At 40.9% G+C, this 15,945-nt stretch overlaps 1 protein-coding gene across 1 annotated transcript; it reads right to left on the bottom strand.

Annotated features, from left to right (window-relative positions):
• Nucleotides 1–7,081: 7,081 nt before the first annotated feature.
• On the bottom strand, nucleotides 7,082–11,423 carry LOC118394460 (nucleolin-like). Its single transcript, XM_035787663.2, has 14 exons — nucleotides 11,259–11,423; nucleotides 10,840–10,900; nucleotides 10,655–10,756; nucleotides 10,407–10,463; nucleotides 10,202–10,285; nucleotides 9,981–10,104; nucleotides 9,756–9,892; nucleotides 9,530–9,656; nucleotides 9,285–9,427; nucleotides 8,942–9,071; nucleotides 8,624–8,760; nucleotides 8,374–8,500; nucleotides 8,057–8,289; nucleotides 7,082–7,424 (listed from the first exon to the last, which is right to left on the bottom strand). Exons 1-14 carry the CDS (start codon nucleotides 11,274–11,276, stop codon nucleotides 7,393–7,395), a joined length of 1,512 nt encoding a protein of 503 aa, XP_035643556.1. The 5' UTR covers nucleotides 11,277–11,423; the 3' UTR covers nucleotides 7,082–7,392.
• Nucleotides 11,424–15,945: the final 4,522 nt, after the last annotated feature.

Consider the following 15,945-nt stretch of genomic DNA (forward strand, 5'->3'; position numbering starts at 1 on the left):
AATTCCAAGTCGCAACTTGAGCGTTTCTAGAGCTCATACTTTCCGACCTGAAGATCACTGACATCATATGATTTTACCTAGTTTTTTCCCGAGTTCCCAGTTGTCTTGAAAGCACCATATGACCACGTTTACATGCACACCAGTATTCTGTTTTTGAGTTGATGCGTATGGACATCCCATTTACAATAACCAGAATAAGCTCATATACCCCGGTTTTGAGAAACCTGAATAAAATGACTGGGATATGCTTATCTAGATAGGATACTGTGGCATGTAAACGTCTTATCCCGTTTACTGTTGTTTATCGCGGTCTGCACGGGCTGTTTCGCATAGCAGGCTATCTATCACCTTTTGAAGTTCAGACGGAAACGGTAACAATTGGAATAGTAACTGAAGTCTGGACACCGACTTTAGGCCTTACATGTAGCCTATAATAATATTAACTCCTGTAAGAATGAAGTGTTTCTTTCAGTAAAATGTCAACTTTGTCTCGGGAACAGGAGTGGAGAAATTGTATTTATTTATTGAAAATGTTAACGTGTGCTTAGGGACCTTGTTATGTAGCCTAACCCTGATTTTATTTTCCAGCTACATAAAAGCTGAGAGTATTTAACTTTAAACCAAAATATATATCCATGACCAACTGAAATACTATAATTTGCAAGAGAAAACCTTACCAATGTCAACTAGATTGTTGATTATGCATTTAATCTATGGATTTATGACATCATTCTGGTGAGCAAGGCTTTATTTGATATTCTAGAGCACCAGGTTATGACAGAATATATGCTGCATGTATCTAATTATAGACAAGTTGACTAACAAATAGCCTACCTAATGTCGGAAATTATAAGCAGAAAAATAACTATATGACTGAAGCTTAAAACCTTTTTTTTCCCCCACCTCCTGTAAAAAAAATATTCTGCCATCCCTAGGCAGTGTCACGCCCTGGTTTTAGTATTCTGTGTGCTCGTTATTATTTTGGTTAGGCCAGAGTGTGACATGGAGATTTATGTGGTTTGTTTTGTCTGGGGTTGTTTGTAGTTATGGGATTGTGGTTAGAGTAGTACTCTAGGTAAGTCTATGGTTGCCTGGAGTGGTTCTCAATCAGAGGCAGGTGTTTATCGTTGTCTCTGATTGGGAACCATATTTAGGCAGCCATATTCTTTAGGTCTCTTGTGTGTATGTAAAGATCTTATCCCGAAAACGACATTAAAGGTGCACTATGCAGAAATCACTCTGCCATTTTCTGTTTGCTAAAATTCTAATTTCAGTTTGTGGCAAACAAGCAAGTATAGTGTGGAGAATCATTGTACCGTCTAAACTGCCGTGGAAATATAATTTCCATAACCCAAAATATTGTATTTTCAGCTGCTTGAAACTGGTATACAAAGCCTAAAGAATGGGAAGCAGAGAAATTGCACACATAGAACAGATATACCGCTTTTTAGACTTGCTTTCAAGAGAATGACAGATCTATAACTCACATATGTGAATTTGGTCAGATCAGCCAAAAAGTTACATATTGCAGCTTTAACCAGGATATGAGCTATTATCCGGAATACTGTGTGGATGTTACTGTGGTCAATGAAGTAGGTAGACCAGACCCAGCTGCTATGCATTGGTGTCTATGTGAGAGTCACCCCTTAACTTTTTACTGTAGTCGGCTAAATCAGGGTCACACAGTGATTCTTGGTGGTCTTAAACAAATCTACTTTGAAACAAAAGTATACACCTCACACACATGGTTATGGTCTTAAAAAGAAGAAACGTGAACCATGTCAGATTTTAGAGTTGAAATGTATTCCATTTTAAGTTTGCATCCCAATATTACACTTTATATACATCACAGAAGACTGAAATATATACATAGAAACACCAGATTTGCATCAGTAAAAAAAAAAAAAAAGCTTAATTATGAAAATTATTATTACCATTCCACCCATGAGGCCAAAGAGGGTGCTTTTGGTAATTGACTCCAGCAAAGGAATTATATATATATATGTAGACTTTTTTCAATGGTAAACAACCTGAGTAAGACATATTAAGTTATCCACCATCTTTGGTTAAAACAGACCTCAAAGACTGTCAATGTGTTACATCTACTTGCATGCAAGACTTTTCTGTCTTCTTGCGGGGAAATAAGAAAATGTTCCAATTTATTCTGAAAACTTTATTCCATCGGTTTACACTACCCTATCATGCTTATCCAAGAGATGGCAGTGTTCTACAACATTTAACCATGATCTAAAATCGATTATCAAATAACAATGTGTGTAATATTCCAATCATTACGGTCATATACGTACATTTTACACCAGGTTGGACATTTTTGACTAAGAAAACATTAGCAAAATGGGCACCTACTGAAACCTACAGTGTATATATATATATACAGTATATACTGAACAACATACATGCTACACGCAACAATTTCAACAATGTTACTGAGTTACAGTTCATATAAGGAAATCAGCCCATTTAAATAAATTCTTTAGGCCCTAAACTAGGGATTTCACATGACTGGGCATGTGCAGCCACCCACTGGGGAGCCAGGCCCACCCACTGGGGAGCCGGGCCCATCCACTGGGGAGCCGGGCCCATCCACTGGGGAGCCGGGCCCATCCACTGGGGAGCCGGGCCCACCCACTGGGGAGCCGGGCCCACCCACTGGGGAGCCGGGCCCATCCACTGGGGAGCCGGGCCCACCCACTGGGGAGCCGGGCCCACCCACTGGGGAGCCGGGCCCACCCACTGGGGATCCGGGCCCACCCACTGGGGAGCCGGGCCCACCCACTGGGGAGCCGGGCCCACCCACTGGGGAGCCGGGCCCACCCACTGGGGAGCCGGGCCCACCCACTGGGGAGCCGGGCCCACCCACTGGGGAGCCGGGCCCATCCACTGGGGAGCCGGGCCCACCCACTGGGGAGCCGGGCCCATCCACTGGGGAGCCAGGCTCATCAACTTGGGAGCCAGGCCCATCCACTGGGAAGCCAGGGCCATCCACTGGGGAGCCAGGCCCATCCACTGGGAGCCAGGCCCATCCACTAGGGAGTCAGGCCCATCCACTGGGGAGCGAGGCCCACCCACTTAGGAGCCAGGCCCATCCACTGGGGAGCCAGGCCCATCCACTGGGGAGCCAGGCCCATCCACTGGGGAGCCATGCCCATCGTCTGGGGAGCCAGGCTCATCAACTTGGGAGCCAGGCCCATCCACTGGGAAGCCAGGGCCATCCACTGGGGAGCCAGGCCCATCCACTGGGGAGCCAGGCCCGTCCACTGGGAGCCAGGCCCATCCACTGGGGAGCCAGGCCCATCCACTGGGGAGCCAGGCCCATCCACTGGGGAGCCAGGCCCATCCACTGGGAGCCAGGCCCATCAACTAGGGAGCCAGGCCCATCCACTGGGGAGCCAGGCCCACCCACTTAGGAGCCAGGCCCATCCACTGGGGAGACAGGCCCATCCACTGGGGAGCCAGGCCCATCGTCTGGGGAGCCAGGCTCATCAACTTGGGAGCCAGGCCCATCCACTGGGGAGCCAGGCCCATCCACTGGGGAGCCAGGCCCACCCACTTAGGAGCCAGGCCCATCCACTGGGGAGACAGGCCCATCCACTGGGGAGCCAGGCCCATCCACTGGGAAGCCAGGCTCATCCACTGGGGAGCCAGGCCCAGCAAATAAGAATACATTTTTCCCCACAAAAGGGCTTTATTACAGACTAACCGGTGCCCCCGCACATTGACTCTGTACCGGTACCACCTGTATATAGCCTCGATACTGTTATTTTCACTGTTATTTTACTGTTTATTTTTTTATTTCTTTAATTATCTATTGTTTACCTAATACCAATGTTTTACTTAAAATTGCACTGTTGGTTAGAGCTTGTAAGTAAGCATTTCACTGTAAGGTCTACTACACCTGTTTTATCCAGCGCACGCAACAAATAAACTTTGATTTGAGAAATATTCCTCAATTTCATCAGTTGTCCGTTTGGCTGGTCTCAGATGATCCCACAGGTGAAGAAGCTGGATTTGGAGGTCCTGGGATGGCATGGTTACATGTGGTCTGCTGCTGTGAGCCATGTTGGATGTCCGGCCAAATGATCTAAAACGACATTGGAGGCGGCTTATGGTCAAGAAATTTAACAATAAATTATCTGGCAACAGCTCTATTGGACATTCCTGCAGTCAGCATACCAATTGCATGCTCCCTCAAAACTTGAGATATCTGTCGCATTGTGTTGTGTGACAAAACGGCACATATTAGAGTTGCCTTTTATTGTCCTCAGCACAAGGTGCACCTGTGTAATGATCATGCTGTTTAATCAGTTTATTGATATGCCACACCTGTCAGGTGGATGGATTAACTTGGAAAAGGAGAAATGCTCACTAACAGGGAAGTAAAAATAAATACGCTTTTTGTGCTATTGGAAATTTCGGGGATCTTTTATTTCAGCTTATGAAACATGGGATCGACACTTTACATGTTGCATTTATATTTTTTTTCAGTATGTATATAAATGTACAGTACCAGTCAAAAGTTCGGACACACCTACTCATTGAATGGTTTTTCTTAATTTTTTAATCTATTTTCTACATTGTAAAATAAGAGTGAAGAAATCAAAACTATGAAATAACACATATGGAATCATTTAGTAACCAAAAAAGTGTTAAACAAATCACAATATATTTAATATTTGAGATTCTTCAAAGTAGCCACCCTTTGCCTTGATGACAGTTTTGCACACTTTTGGCATTATCTCAACCAGCTTCATGAGGAATATTATTCCAACATTATTGAAGGAGTTCCCTCATATGCTGAGCACTTGTTGGATGCTTTTCCTTCACTCTTCGTTCCAACTCATCCCAAACCATCTCAATTGGGTTGAGGTTGGGTGATTGTGGAGGCCAGGTCATCGGATGCAGCACCATCACTCTCCTTCTTGGTCAAATAGCCCTTACACAACCTGGAGGTGTGTTTTGGGTCATTGTCCTGTTGAAAAATGTATTGTAGTGTTACTAAGTGCAAACAAGATGGGATGGCGTATCACTGCAGAATGCTGTGAACCATGGTGGTTAAGTGTGCCTTGAATTCTAAATAAATCAGTGTCACCAAGAATGCATCCCCACACCATCACACCTCCTCCTCCATGCTTCACGGTGGGAACCACATATGCGGAGATAATCTGTTAACCTACTCTGCGTCTCATAAAGACACGGCGGTTGGAACCAAAAATCTCAAATTTGGACTCATCAGACCAAAGGACAGATTTCCACCAGTCTAATGTTCATTGGTTGTGTTTCTTGGCCCAAGCAAGTCTCTTATTATTATTGGTGTCCTTTAGTGTTTTCTTTGCAGCAATTCAAACATGAAGGCCTGAGTCACAGTCTCCTCTGAACAGTTGATGTTGAGATGTGTGTGTTACTTGAACTCTGTGAAGCATTTATTTGGGCTGCAATTTCTGAGGCTGATAACTAATGAACTTATCCTCTGCAGCAGAAGTAACTCTGGGTCTTCCTTTCCTGTGGCGGTCCTCATGAGAGCCAGTTTCACCATAGCGCTTGATGGTTTTTGCAACTGCACTTGAAGAAACTATTAAAGTTCATGAAATTTTCCAGATTGACTGACCTTCATGTCTTAAAGTAATAATGGACTGTCATTTGTCTTTGCTTATTTGAGCTGTTCTTGCCATTATATGTACTTGGTCTTTTACCAAATAGGGCCATCTTCTGTATACCACCCCTACCTAGTCACAACACGACTGACTGGCTCAAACGCATTAAGGAAAGAAAAACTACAAATTAACTTTAAACAAGGCACACCTGTTAATTGAAATGCATTCCAGATGACTACCTCATGAAGCTGGTTGAGAGAATGCCAAGAGTGTGCAAAGCTGTCAAGGCAAAGGTTGGCTTTGAATAATCTTAAATATTTAACACTTTCTTGTTTAATACTTTATTCCATGTGTTAATTTAGTTGTGAACTCCTCACTACTGTTCTATAATGTATAATTATTATTTTTTTTTAAACCTTGAATGAGCAGGTGTCTCCAAACATTTGACTGGTACTGTATATATGGGTGATTTCGTGGAAAAGTTAACCCGAGCGAGCCAGTACAAAAAAAGTGGTCATTTCCAAATTAAACCATGTTCATAATTGTCCTTAAAAGCCCAATTGATTTCTCTTTTCATTGTCAGTATCCTTTTTCAGCATTATGATATCCTTAACGGTAACGGATATTTCTGTATCTTAGCTTCAGACGCTCGTGTATTCACCAAATGTTGTGCGCTTGCTCCGAGCTAGTCTTCAGACTTTCACTGAAGCAACTGCTGATATCTTGGAAATGTGTTCTAGCTAAGCTTCTTGGAAAATATGCTAAAATGTGTTTCTCATAAATGGCTGTACTGTTCTTTTGATAGTTGGTAAGTGGACTGTCACTCAGTATAGGCAGTCTAATTAGCATATGTCAGTTTTGAATATAAATTAAATTCTGGTCTGCATGCATTCTGGTAAAGTCAACTTTTCATACACAGTAAGTGTACAAAACACCCAAATATTGAGCACCCCCTTTATGTCCTCAGAAACGCCTCAATTTGTCAGGGCATGGACTCTACAAGGTACCGAAAGCATTCCACAGGGATGCTGGTCCATGTTGACTCCAATGCTTCCCACAGATGTCAAGTTGACTGGATGTCCTTTGGGCGGTGGACCATTATTGATTCACACAGGAAACTGCAGAGCTTGAAAAAACCCAGCAGTGTTGCAAATCTCGACAAAAAACAGTGCGCCTGGCACCTAATACTCCGTTTTAAATCTGGTCTTGCCCATTCATCCTCTGAATGGCACATGAACACACTCCATGTCTCAATGCTTAAAAATCTTTCTTTAAACTGTCTCTTCATTTACACTGATTGAAGAATTTAACAAGTGATCATAGACTGACCAGGTGAAATCTGTCATGGAAAGAGCAGGTGTTCCTAAATGATTTGTACACTGTGAACATAATTTTTTTAAAGAAAGAATTTGTCTCAAACAAAACACAAGCTCCCCTAAAAAAGACAAAATAGAAAAAAGCTGAAAATCTGAAATTTGGGGACCTTTTAATTGCCCAACCTTCAATAAAGTCTTTACATGAAATGAACAATTAAAAAGGTAAACTAAAGTAAAACAGACAAAAACGTTACATGTACAGTACAATGTGTCAGACATTTCACCATTATGTATGAACAACAAGGTAGAAACTTTTCACATATATCGCTAAACAAATTGGTTTGTTTCTGATTATCGTTAGGTGCCCATCACAAACTTGTCAGGAAATGTAGACGTTGAAATAGAGCTGTTGCAGCAGTCCACTGCAAAAAATAAAAAGCGCCTTCCTTTACTTCTTTTCTTTTTTAAGTCCTCTTTGCACCGCCACTACCTCTGCCTGAAAAACAACAATAACAAACGAAAGCATCTTACAACGCTGGTAGAATTGTTGGTAGATACAAGTGGAGTAAAGAGAATACATTGAGTATGAAGTATCAATTGACATGTCCTCATCAGTTTTGCAACTTCAATTCAACCTATAGCAAACCCCCCCAAAAATCTGAACTTATCACAAGGGGCCACAGTTGCGCGCTTGTATCTGCTTACCCACATCCATACCCACACAAGCAGTAAGAGTTGGCCCTAGCCTTTTGTGGGCCCCAAGCAAAATTCTGCTAATGGAAAATATATTTCAGTGGTTTAAGATGGTACAATGATTCTCTACGCTATACTTGCTAGTTCTGCATAGTGCATCTTTAATTTCCTGACATTTTGCCATGGTGCGGAGAGAAATGTTAATAGTCCCCCCCATAAGTTTAGATAGCTGGCCGCTAGACTAAATGTATCAGTCTAAAAAAAGAATGAGACTGACATAATAGAAAAACATCCGACACACAACCAAATTGGACCCTGTGTATTCAATCACTCTAACTCTCAACAGTAAGTTGAGACCCCAGCGGAGTTCCTCCAGGTGGAAATTGATCTACGGGTGGGCCGCCAGTTAACCATCCCTGACCTAGATGATCTCACCTCCTCGTCCACCTCTGGAGCCGCTACCTCTGCCCCTGCCTCCAGAGCCACCTCTAGCCCCGGGTTTCTCTCCGTAGCGCATGTTCGAGCCCGCTCCTTCTCCACGAGATCCTCTTTCACCCTGGGGTTTGGCATAGACCAGGGTCACCTTGCTCCCATCAATCTGTAGGTCTGCCATGGCATCCTTGACAGCCTTACAGACCTCTGGGCTCTCAAAGTCCACAAAGCCAAACCTTAAGAAGTGGCCAACTGTGAGTATTCAAAGGACATCTGAATGTAAAAATGTGATTTGAAGGGGGACATTTTTCACCACATACCCTCTAGATATGCCAGTCTCCTTGTCCTTAGTGACTCGAGCTTCAATGGCACCTTCAAAGACACTTTTCAAAGTCTCCTCACTCGTCTCTTTGGCAAGATTCCTGACCATCAATGTCTTCGAAGGAACTACAAGAGAGCACACACATTACAGAAGTATGCATGATCACACAGCCAAACAACGTCAAATGAGTCGCCAACCAATTCTCTGCTATGAGACGTTCACTGGGCAAGTCTAATAGTAATATTTACCAGTGTTCCCTTTGTCACCTTCTGGCCTCTTCTGGCTGAACTCTACTCTGATGGCTCTTCCACTAATCTTTTTGTTTAACGATGATTCCAGGGCTTCTTTGGCATCTTCCACACTTTCAAACTGAATGAGTGCATGACTTTTGAAAGAAAAAGGCCTAATTGTCACAATTTAATTATTTCCAGTCAGAACATAAAATTAATCGCATGAATACTTAATAATTTAATTCAACAACAAAAAAATTGGCAATTTGATGGCGTTCAACATTTTCAATAGAGGTCAACAAAGCAGATGCAGCCACAACATGCGTCTTCACTCACCCTCTCGGTTTACCATTGCTCTGTGGTATCTTGACACTGACTGCTTTGAGAAAGATTTCCTTCAGGGCATCCTCTTTTGCAGCGTAAGCCAGGTTGGTCACCAGTAATTCGTTATTTGGTGTGGCCTCAGCTATGGAACAGAACATTTGAGAACACGTTAACTTAATTCACTTTTCAGAGAACTATGATAAACAAGATGTCTCAACTAATCACTGAATTACAACATACTTTAATCTTGAAGATGCTAACGAGCAACATGACTAGCCATATAGCTAGCTAATCAAGTAGCTTGTGCTTCTACAGTAATTGAATTCCCATTGACCTCATTTCTTTCCATCTTTACCTGGAGCTTTGATTATTTTTTGTTGTAGGCTCTTTTCTCCCAAAAAGTCAATAACGATTACACGGCCTTGGACATCAATCCCCTGCTTCTCCTCCAGCACTTTCTCAGCATTGGCCTCCGTTTCGAACTCTATGTAGGCAATTCTGTCACAACGTAATAGATGCAATAGACGTGTTTAGAACAGAATCCTGGGATAGACATAACTAGCCATTTCACGTAAATATCAAATGGACACTGCATCTCACCCTTTGCTTGGGGTGCCAATGCCTCCAGGAAACCTGATTTCCACAGCCGTGTCAAAGACTTTCCTCAAGTCCTCCTTTGTTGCTGCAAATGGAATATTCTTGACAAACAGGGTCCTGGCATCTTTAGCTGTGAGGAAAAAGACTGTTACTACATGGAAATCAATCAATTCTAGAAATGACTCATATAACAGTAGCAAGGATAACTCACTCAAGATGAGACTAGTACCTTTTTTGTCATCTACTGTGGGGTCTTTGACCTTGGCCTTGCCTAGCCTCATCTTTCGGTCCAGGATCTTCTCCCCATTCAGCTCAAGGGCTTTTGTCAAGTTTTCCTCTGTGTCAAAGTCGACATATGCAAATTTCCTATGGGGAAGAATATGTATCATGAAGAAATCTACAAACATTTGTAGAGGTTAAGTTTATGCAGTGCATAACAATGCCAAGTACTCACTTTGTAATGTCCACTCGAATATCCTGAAACAACAGACGATGCGATGTGAAGAAGTTTGCCAAGGCATCATTAATTTCCTCCACTGTCTTGGATGTGTTCAAGCTTCCAACAAAAAGACAAAAACCTTCAAAATAAAATAAAAACAAGCTGCATGTTAGTACACTGAAACCATCAATCGCTCAAACAGAGGGGGTGATATTTACTGCGGTTCACAATCGTACCATCATTAATGCACTTGGTTTTCTTCGCTGGAGAAGTCTCATCCTCTGCTTCTGCTTTTCTCTTTACTGGGGCTGCAGCAACAGCTGGAGAGAGAGATGCAGACATGTATTAAAACACTATTCCATAGATACCCTGATGAAAAACAAATAATGGGTGACATCTGGCAAATATTGGTTACAATTCCGTTCTGTTCTTTGACCTCACCCTGGACTTTAACCTTCTCCGCATCAGCAGTTGTGTCCATCTGTTCCGCTTCTGAAGCTACACAAACAATATTCATTGACATTGGAAATACCTACTGAATTTAAAAACATATAGTTTCTTTTGTGTTTTGCATTTTAGAAATGTCATATTAACATTATCACCATTCCAATTAGGCTACATGTTGGGACTTGATGTCATACGCAGATATACAGTCTACGCTTCTTACCACCCCTCAAAGCATTTGCTACCTGGGGCATCTTTGACCTTGTTCTCTTCAGGTTCTGTGGAAACGATGACCTGTGGAGTAGTGGCAGCTTCCTCTGATGATGCTGGAGAATCAGTCTGAACCTCTGCAAGGCATCATGTTATATCAAAGGCTGATTTAATGTCATTATAATTGTATTTATTGCCGAAGTTACACTGGCACACTTACCAGAGTTATTGTCTTCGCTGATCTTTCCGGTTCTCTTTTTAGAGGTCTTTAATTGGGTTGTCTATAAAGCATTTTGGGGGAATGAGCATTTCAGTACATTGCACGTCATGGTGTGGACTTTGGTGATTGATTAATCATCGTCAATCAAACAGAACAGGCCGATACTGAGCATTCGAATTACATTATAACTCATTACGTTGAACACATGTTTCAAGTACTGTGATACAAAGTTGCTAGTTAAACATTCCATGAACACACAGTTAGGCAGAGTAACATTGGAGTTCAGCAATAGCTACCTAACGTTAACTTAGCTAATTAGCTAGCGTTCAACACTGTCATTTCACGTGTGGCCGTGTAAGACTAACTGCAGTGAGCCAGTTCGCCTTTAATAATAAGTGTATTTTAGATGTCATTCTTACTTTGCCTGACTTTGCCATGTTTTCTGCGTATTATTTTCTTTCTGCTAACGTTGCTGTACAGCGAACACGACTACTCACATGTGGGGAGCAGCGATTAAATACTTTCTTTCCCGGCATGCAAGTTGACCTAACGCCCGGATATGGTTTGAAATTTTGACGGGGATATTTGGGATCCTTGGAACGTCCTTACGGCAATTAAGTATTGTGCATTTGAATCAGATGTGTAGTGCTAGGGCAAAAAACAAAACGTGCACCCCTTGGGGTCCCCAGGACCGAGTTTGGGAAACACTGGGTTAGGGTAAGTGTAGGGGTTAAGGGTTTTTAGTTAAATAAAATAAAGGGTTTAGGGCATGGATGTCCCAATGATTCCAGATTGCAATTACCAGTCATTTACACACACAGTGGTTATTTAAGGTCTCCACTAGATAGCACAGCCACAAAGCTATATCTTGACTCAAATAAGCTTTTTGGTCTTAATGTAAGGCTATGCATATCAGGTGACTATTTTTCGGAATACTCAGGTACTTCAATTTATTAGTTTGTTCTTATATGACCAGAAGACTTGTTTTGTTTACAAACTTACGAAGAAGACTGAAAGCTGTGTTTACACTTTTTATTTTTATGTATAGAGTAACTAAGATACGGTTTTAAAGGGCATACAGGTCTGCTCTGACTTTACACGGGTATTGTTCTATTGGGTTATTAATACTTATTTCCAAGTGAAAAAGGTCTTAGGAACATGTATATGTAAAACATTTTTTATTCAATTTTTTTGTGATCAGTTTTCATATGCACTTAAAAAAGTAGGTGCCGTTTTATTTAAATTATTATTTCGTATTTTATTTCTCAGAATAGTTCCTGATTACACTAAAGAGGGGTTTTAGTCTCTCTTACTACAAGAACCCTTGGTTTGGTCTTGAACATAATTTTCAGCCGAGTTGAATTTAAAAGCCAGATAACATCTAGCTCAAAGTTTATGGAATAAGCTATTTTCACTTTAAATAGACTTAAATGGTGCAGATCTCGGTTCCTTATCGTTTGTTCACTGGTCCTACGTCTTTGACTCATCCTACTACAGTTTATACTTTTATATAATATTTGTTTTTTTGTCTTTGTCTATAGTTTATCTTACTTCTAGGGGATTACGAAACAATGTGGAGTGCAAGGCCTACTTTTTATTTGCTAAACAATTTCAAACAGATGTATGCTTTTTTCAAGAGTCTCACTCAATTTCGGCTGATGCCAACTTCTGGAGGTCACAGTGGGGCAACGATATTTGGCTCTCCCATGGATCTGAACGCTCCGCTGGTGTCACTACAATGAAAAATACCTTTGGTGGTAATATTCTACACTCGGAATGTGACCCATTTGGTCACTTTATTTGTCTTGTGATCAGTTATAATGACATTACACTCATTACTGTAAACTTCTATGGGTACAACACCAAACATGAGAATGATCAGTTACAATGACATTACGCTCATTACTGTAAACTTCTACGGGTACAACACCAAACATGAGAATTATCAGTTATAATGACATTACGCTCATTACTGTAAACTTCTACGGGCACAACACCAAACATGAGAATGATGAGTTGCTTTGAATCTATAGAGAAACATATACTTAAATGGTTTTCTAAATTTCCCAATTCGTTATTATTGATATATATATATATATGCCATTTAGCAGACGCTTTTATCCAAAGCGACTTACAGTCATGTGTGCATACATTCTACGTATGGGTGGTCCCAGGAATCGAACCCACTACCCTGGCGTTACAAGCACCATGCTCTACCAACTGTGCTACAGAAGGGGACTTTAACGTTCAACTGATAGATGGCCCCCAGGTAGGCCAACCAATCAGAATTTGGGTTTAATACTTTTTATGGAAAAGTTTGATCTTACTGATATATGGAGAGAGAGGTTTCCGGCCGAAAGATCATTCACTTGGAGTAACAAAACAGGTCCCAGACAATCCAGAATAGATTTTTGGCTTATATCCAAATGTATTGATAGTGAGTGTGTTACTACAAATTTACATTGATATCAAAATATTTACCCCTGATACTAACCTTGGTAGAGCATCCCACTAGAAGCGAAATAGCTTATTATTAAATAATGATATAGTTACATTTTAGGTTAAATATCTGCTCTCACACATTTGGGAAAGGGCTTGTGAAGAAAAATCTTATTGAACTGGGAAGAACTGGGAGCTCTTTAAATTTGAGGTGTCTAAATACCTTAGAAAATATTATTAATGTTAAGATATAGACCAGATGCTTTGGAAAAGGATTGTATCACATTGATCGATATGGGAACTTGGTTAGCATCTTTCAGTAGTATCGTCAGCCAGCTTGATGAAACACAGTCTGGCTTCATGAGGTACAGACATATTTCTAACAATGTCAGTTTATAAGACAATGTATAAGACATACTAGACTACTCAGACCTAATAACCGAGGATAGCTTCATATTATTTTTAGATTTTTAAAAAGCATTTGACACAGAAGAGCATCAGTTCCTCTTCCACTCCCTTGAGAGACTTGGCTTTGGGGATATTCTTATGTAAGGCTATTAAGACTCTCTATACAAATGGTAACAGCTCTATCAAATTGAAATATGGCACCTCACCTACATTTGAGTTAAAGAGTGGTATTAGGAAAGGTTGTCCTATCTCTCCGTACCTGTTTTTATTAATCACCCAACTTCTTGCAAATTCTTTAAATAATAGTCCTGTACAAGGTATTTCCATAGCTGGTAAATAAATTATTATAAGCCAGCTGGCTGAAGATACTACACTTTTTCTGAAAGATTCTAACCAAGTTCCCATATCGATCAATGTGATACAATCCTTTTCCAAAGTGTCTGGTCTATATCTTAACATTAATAAATGTGAACTCATGGCTGTCAAAGATTGTGTGACACCTTCATATTATGGTATTCCAGTAAAAGAAGCACTTACATATTTAAGCATAACCATTACAAAGGATCAGGAGTCTAGAGGCTTACTAAATATTAACCCTCTTATTAAAAAACCCCAGAAGAAGCTAAATCAATGGAGTCCTAATAACCAAGGCTGAAGGCATCTCTAGACTAACATATGGCACTCTATCTTTATATCTTGACAGTAAAATAAGCAAGGAGATAGAACAGATGCTTTTCAACTTTCTGTGGAGAAACCATACTCATTACATTAGGAAAACTGTTATGAGAATGGTGGGATGAATTTTCGGGACTTTACTATCTTAAATAATACTTTTAAGATCAATTGGATAAAACAATTCCTAAGAAGACCCACTTCTATCTGGAATTTTATTCCTCATCATGTCTTCTCTACTTTTGGTGGCCTTAATTTCATGTTGTTTTGCAATTATAATATTGACTAAGTTCCAGTGAAACTTTCTGCTTTTCATCGGCAGGTTTTCTTGTCATGGTCCTTAATTTATAAACACAATTTTTCTCCACACAGATATTATATATGGAATAATCGGGATATATTGTATAAAAATACTTTTTTGTTTTTAGAATATTGGTTCCAAAATAATATCCTATTGGTGAGCCAGTCAGTTAAGAACAAATTCTTATTTACAATGACTGCCAAACCCGGACAACTGTGCGCCGCCCTATGGGGACTCCGTGTTATATCAGACCGTATGCCACGGGTATGACAAAACATTTATTTTTACTGCTCTAATTACGTTCGTAACTAGTTTATAATAGTAATAAGGCACCTAGGGGTTTTGTGGTATATGGCCAATTCAGTGTGTGTGTGTATACCTCAAGAAAGCAAGCGAACTGGATTCAAAGTGAGCTTAATGGCAACTAGAGAGCTGGTTGTATAGAATGTATTGGCAGTAATTTTTGTCAACTTTTTACATTTTCCTCTGTCTTTCATTCCTCTTCCAGGTTGGTGGAGGAGTTCATGTTGCTAGCCAACGTGCTCTTCTACAGACACTTCACCTTGTTGCAATGCTGATGTCATCGTCCACAGCCTGGCAGACTCTCTGGGTGGGTGGCGAGAGGAGAGGACACTGGGCTGTGTGTGTGTTTACCCCATAGAGAACAATGGCTTTGTTGTAGAACGAGGGCAAGGACGCAGTGTCTCTGCTGTTTTGTAGCACACAGAGAAGATTGGGTCTGTGGTGAAATAGTAATGTGTTGAAACACCAGAGAAGATTGGGTCTGTGGTGAAATAGTAATGTGTTGAAACACCAGAGAAGATTGGGTCTGTGGTGAAATAGTAATGTGTTAAAAGACCAGAGAAGATTGGGTCTATGGTGGAATAGTAATGTGTTGAAACACCAGAGAAGATTGGGTCTGTGGTGAAATAGTAATGTGTTAAAAGACCAGAGAAGATTGGGTCTATGGTGGAATAGTAATGTGTTAAAACACCAGAGAAGATTGGGTCTGTGGTGAAATAGTAATGTGTTAAAAGACCAGAGAAGATTGGGTCTATGGTGGAATAGTAATGTGTTAAAAGACCAGAGAAGATTGGGTCTGTGGTGGAATAGTAATGTGTTGAAACACCAGAGAAGATTGGGTCTGTGGTGAAATAGTAATTTGTTAAAATACCAGAGAAGATTGGGTCTATGGTGGAATAGTAATGTGTTAAAAGACCAGAGAAGATTGGGTCTATGGTGGAATAGTAATGTGTTAAAAGACCAGAGAAGATTGGGTCTGTGGT

The sequence above is a fragment of the Oncorhynchus keta genome, chromosome 15 (genome assembly GCF_023373465.1).
Source record: "Oncorhynchus keta strain PuntledgeMale-10-30-2019 chromosome 15, Oket_V2, whole genome shotgun sequence".
In the NCBI taxonomy this organism is placed as follows: Eukaryota; Metazoa; Chordata; class Actinopteri; order Salmoniformes; family Salmonidae; genus Oncorhynchus; species Oncorhynchus keta.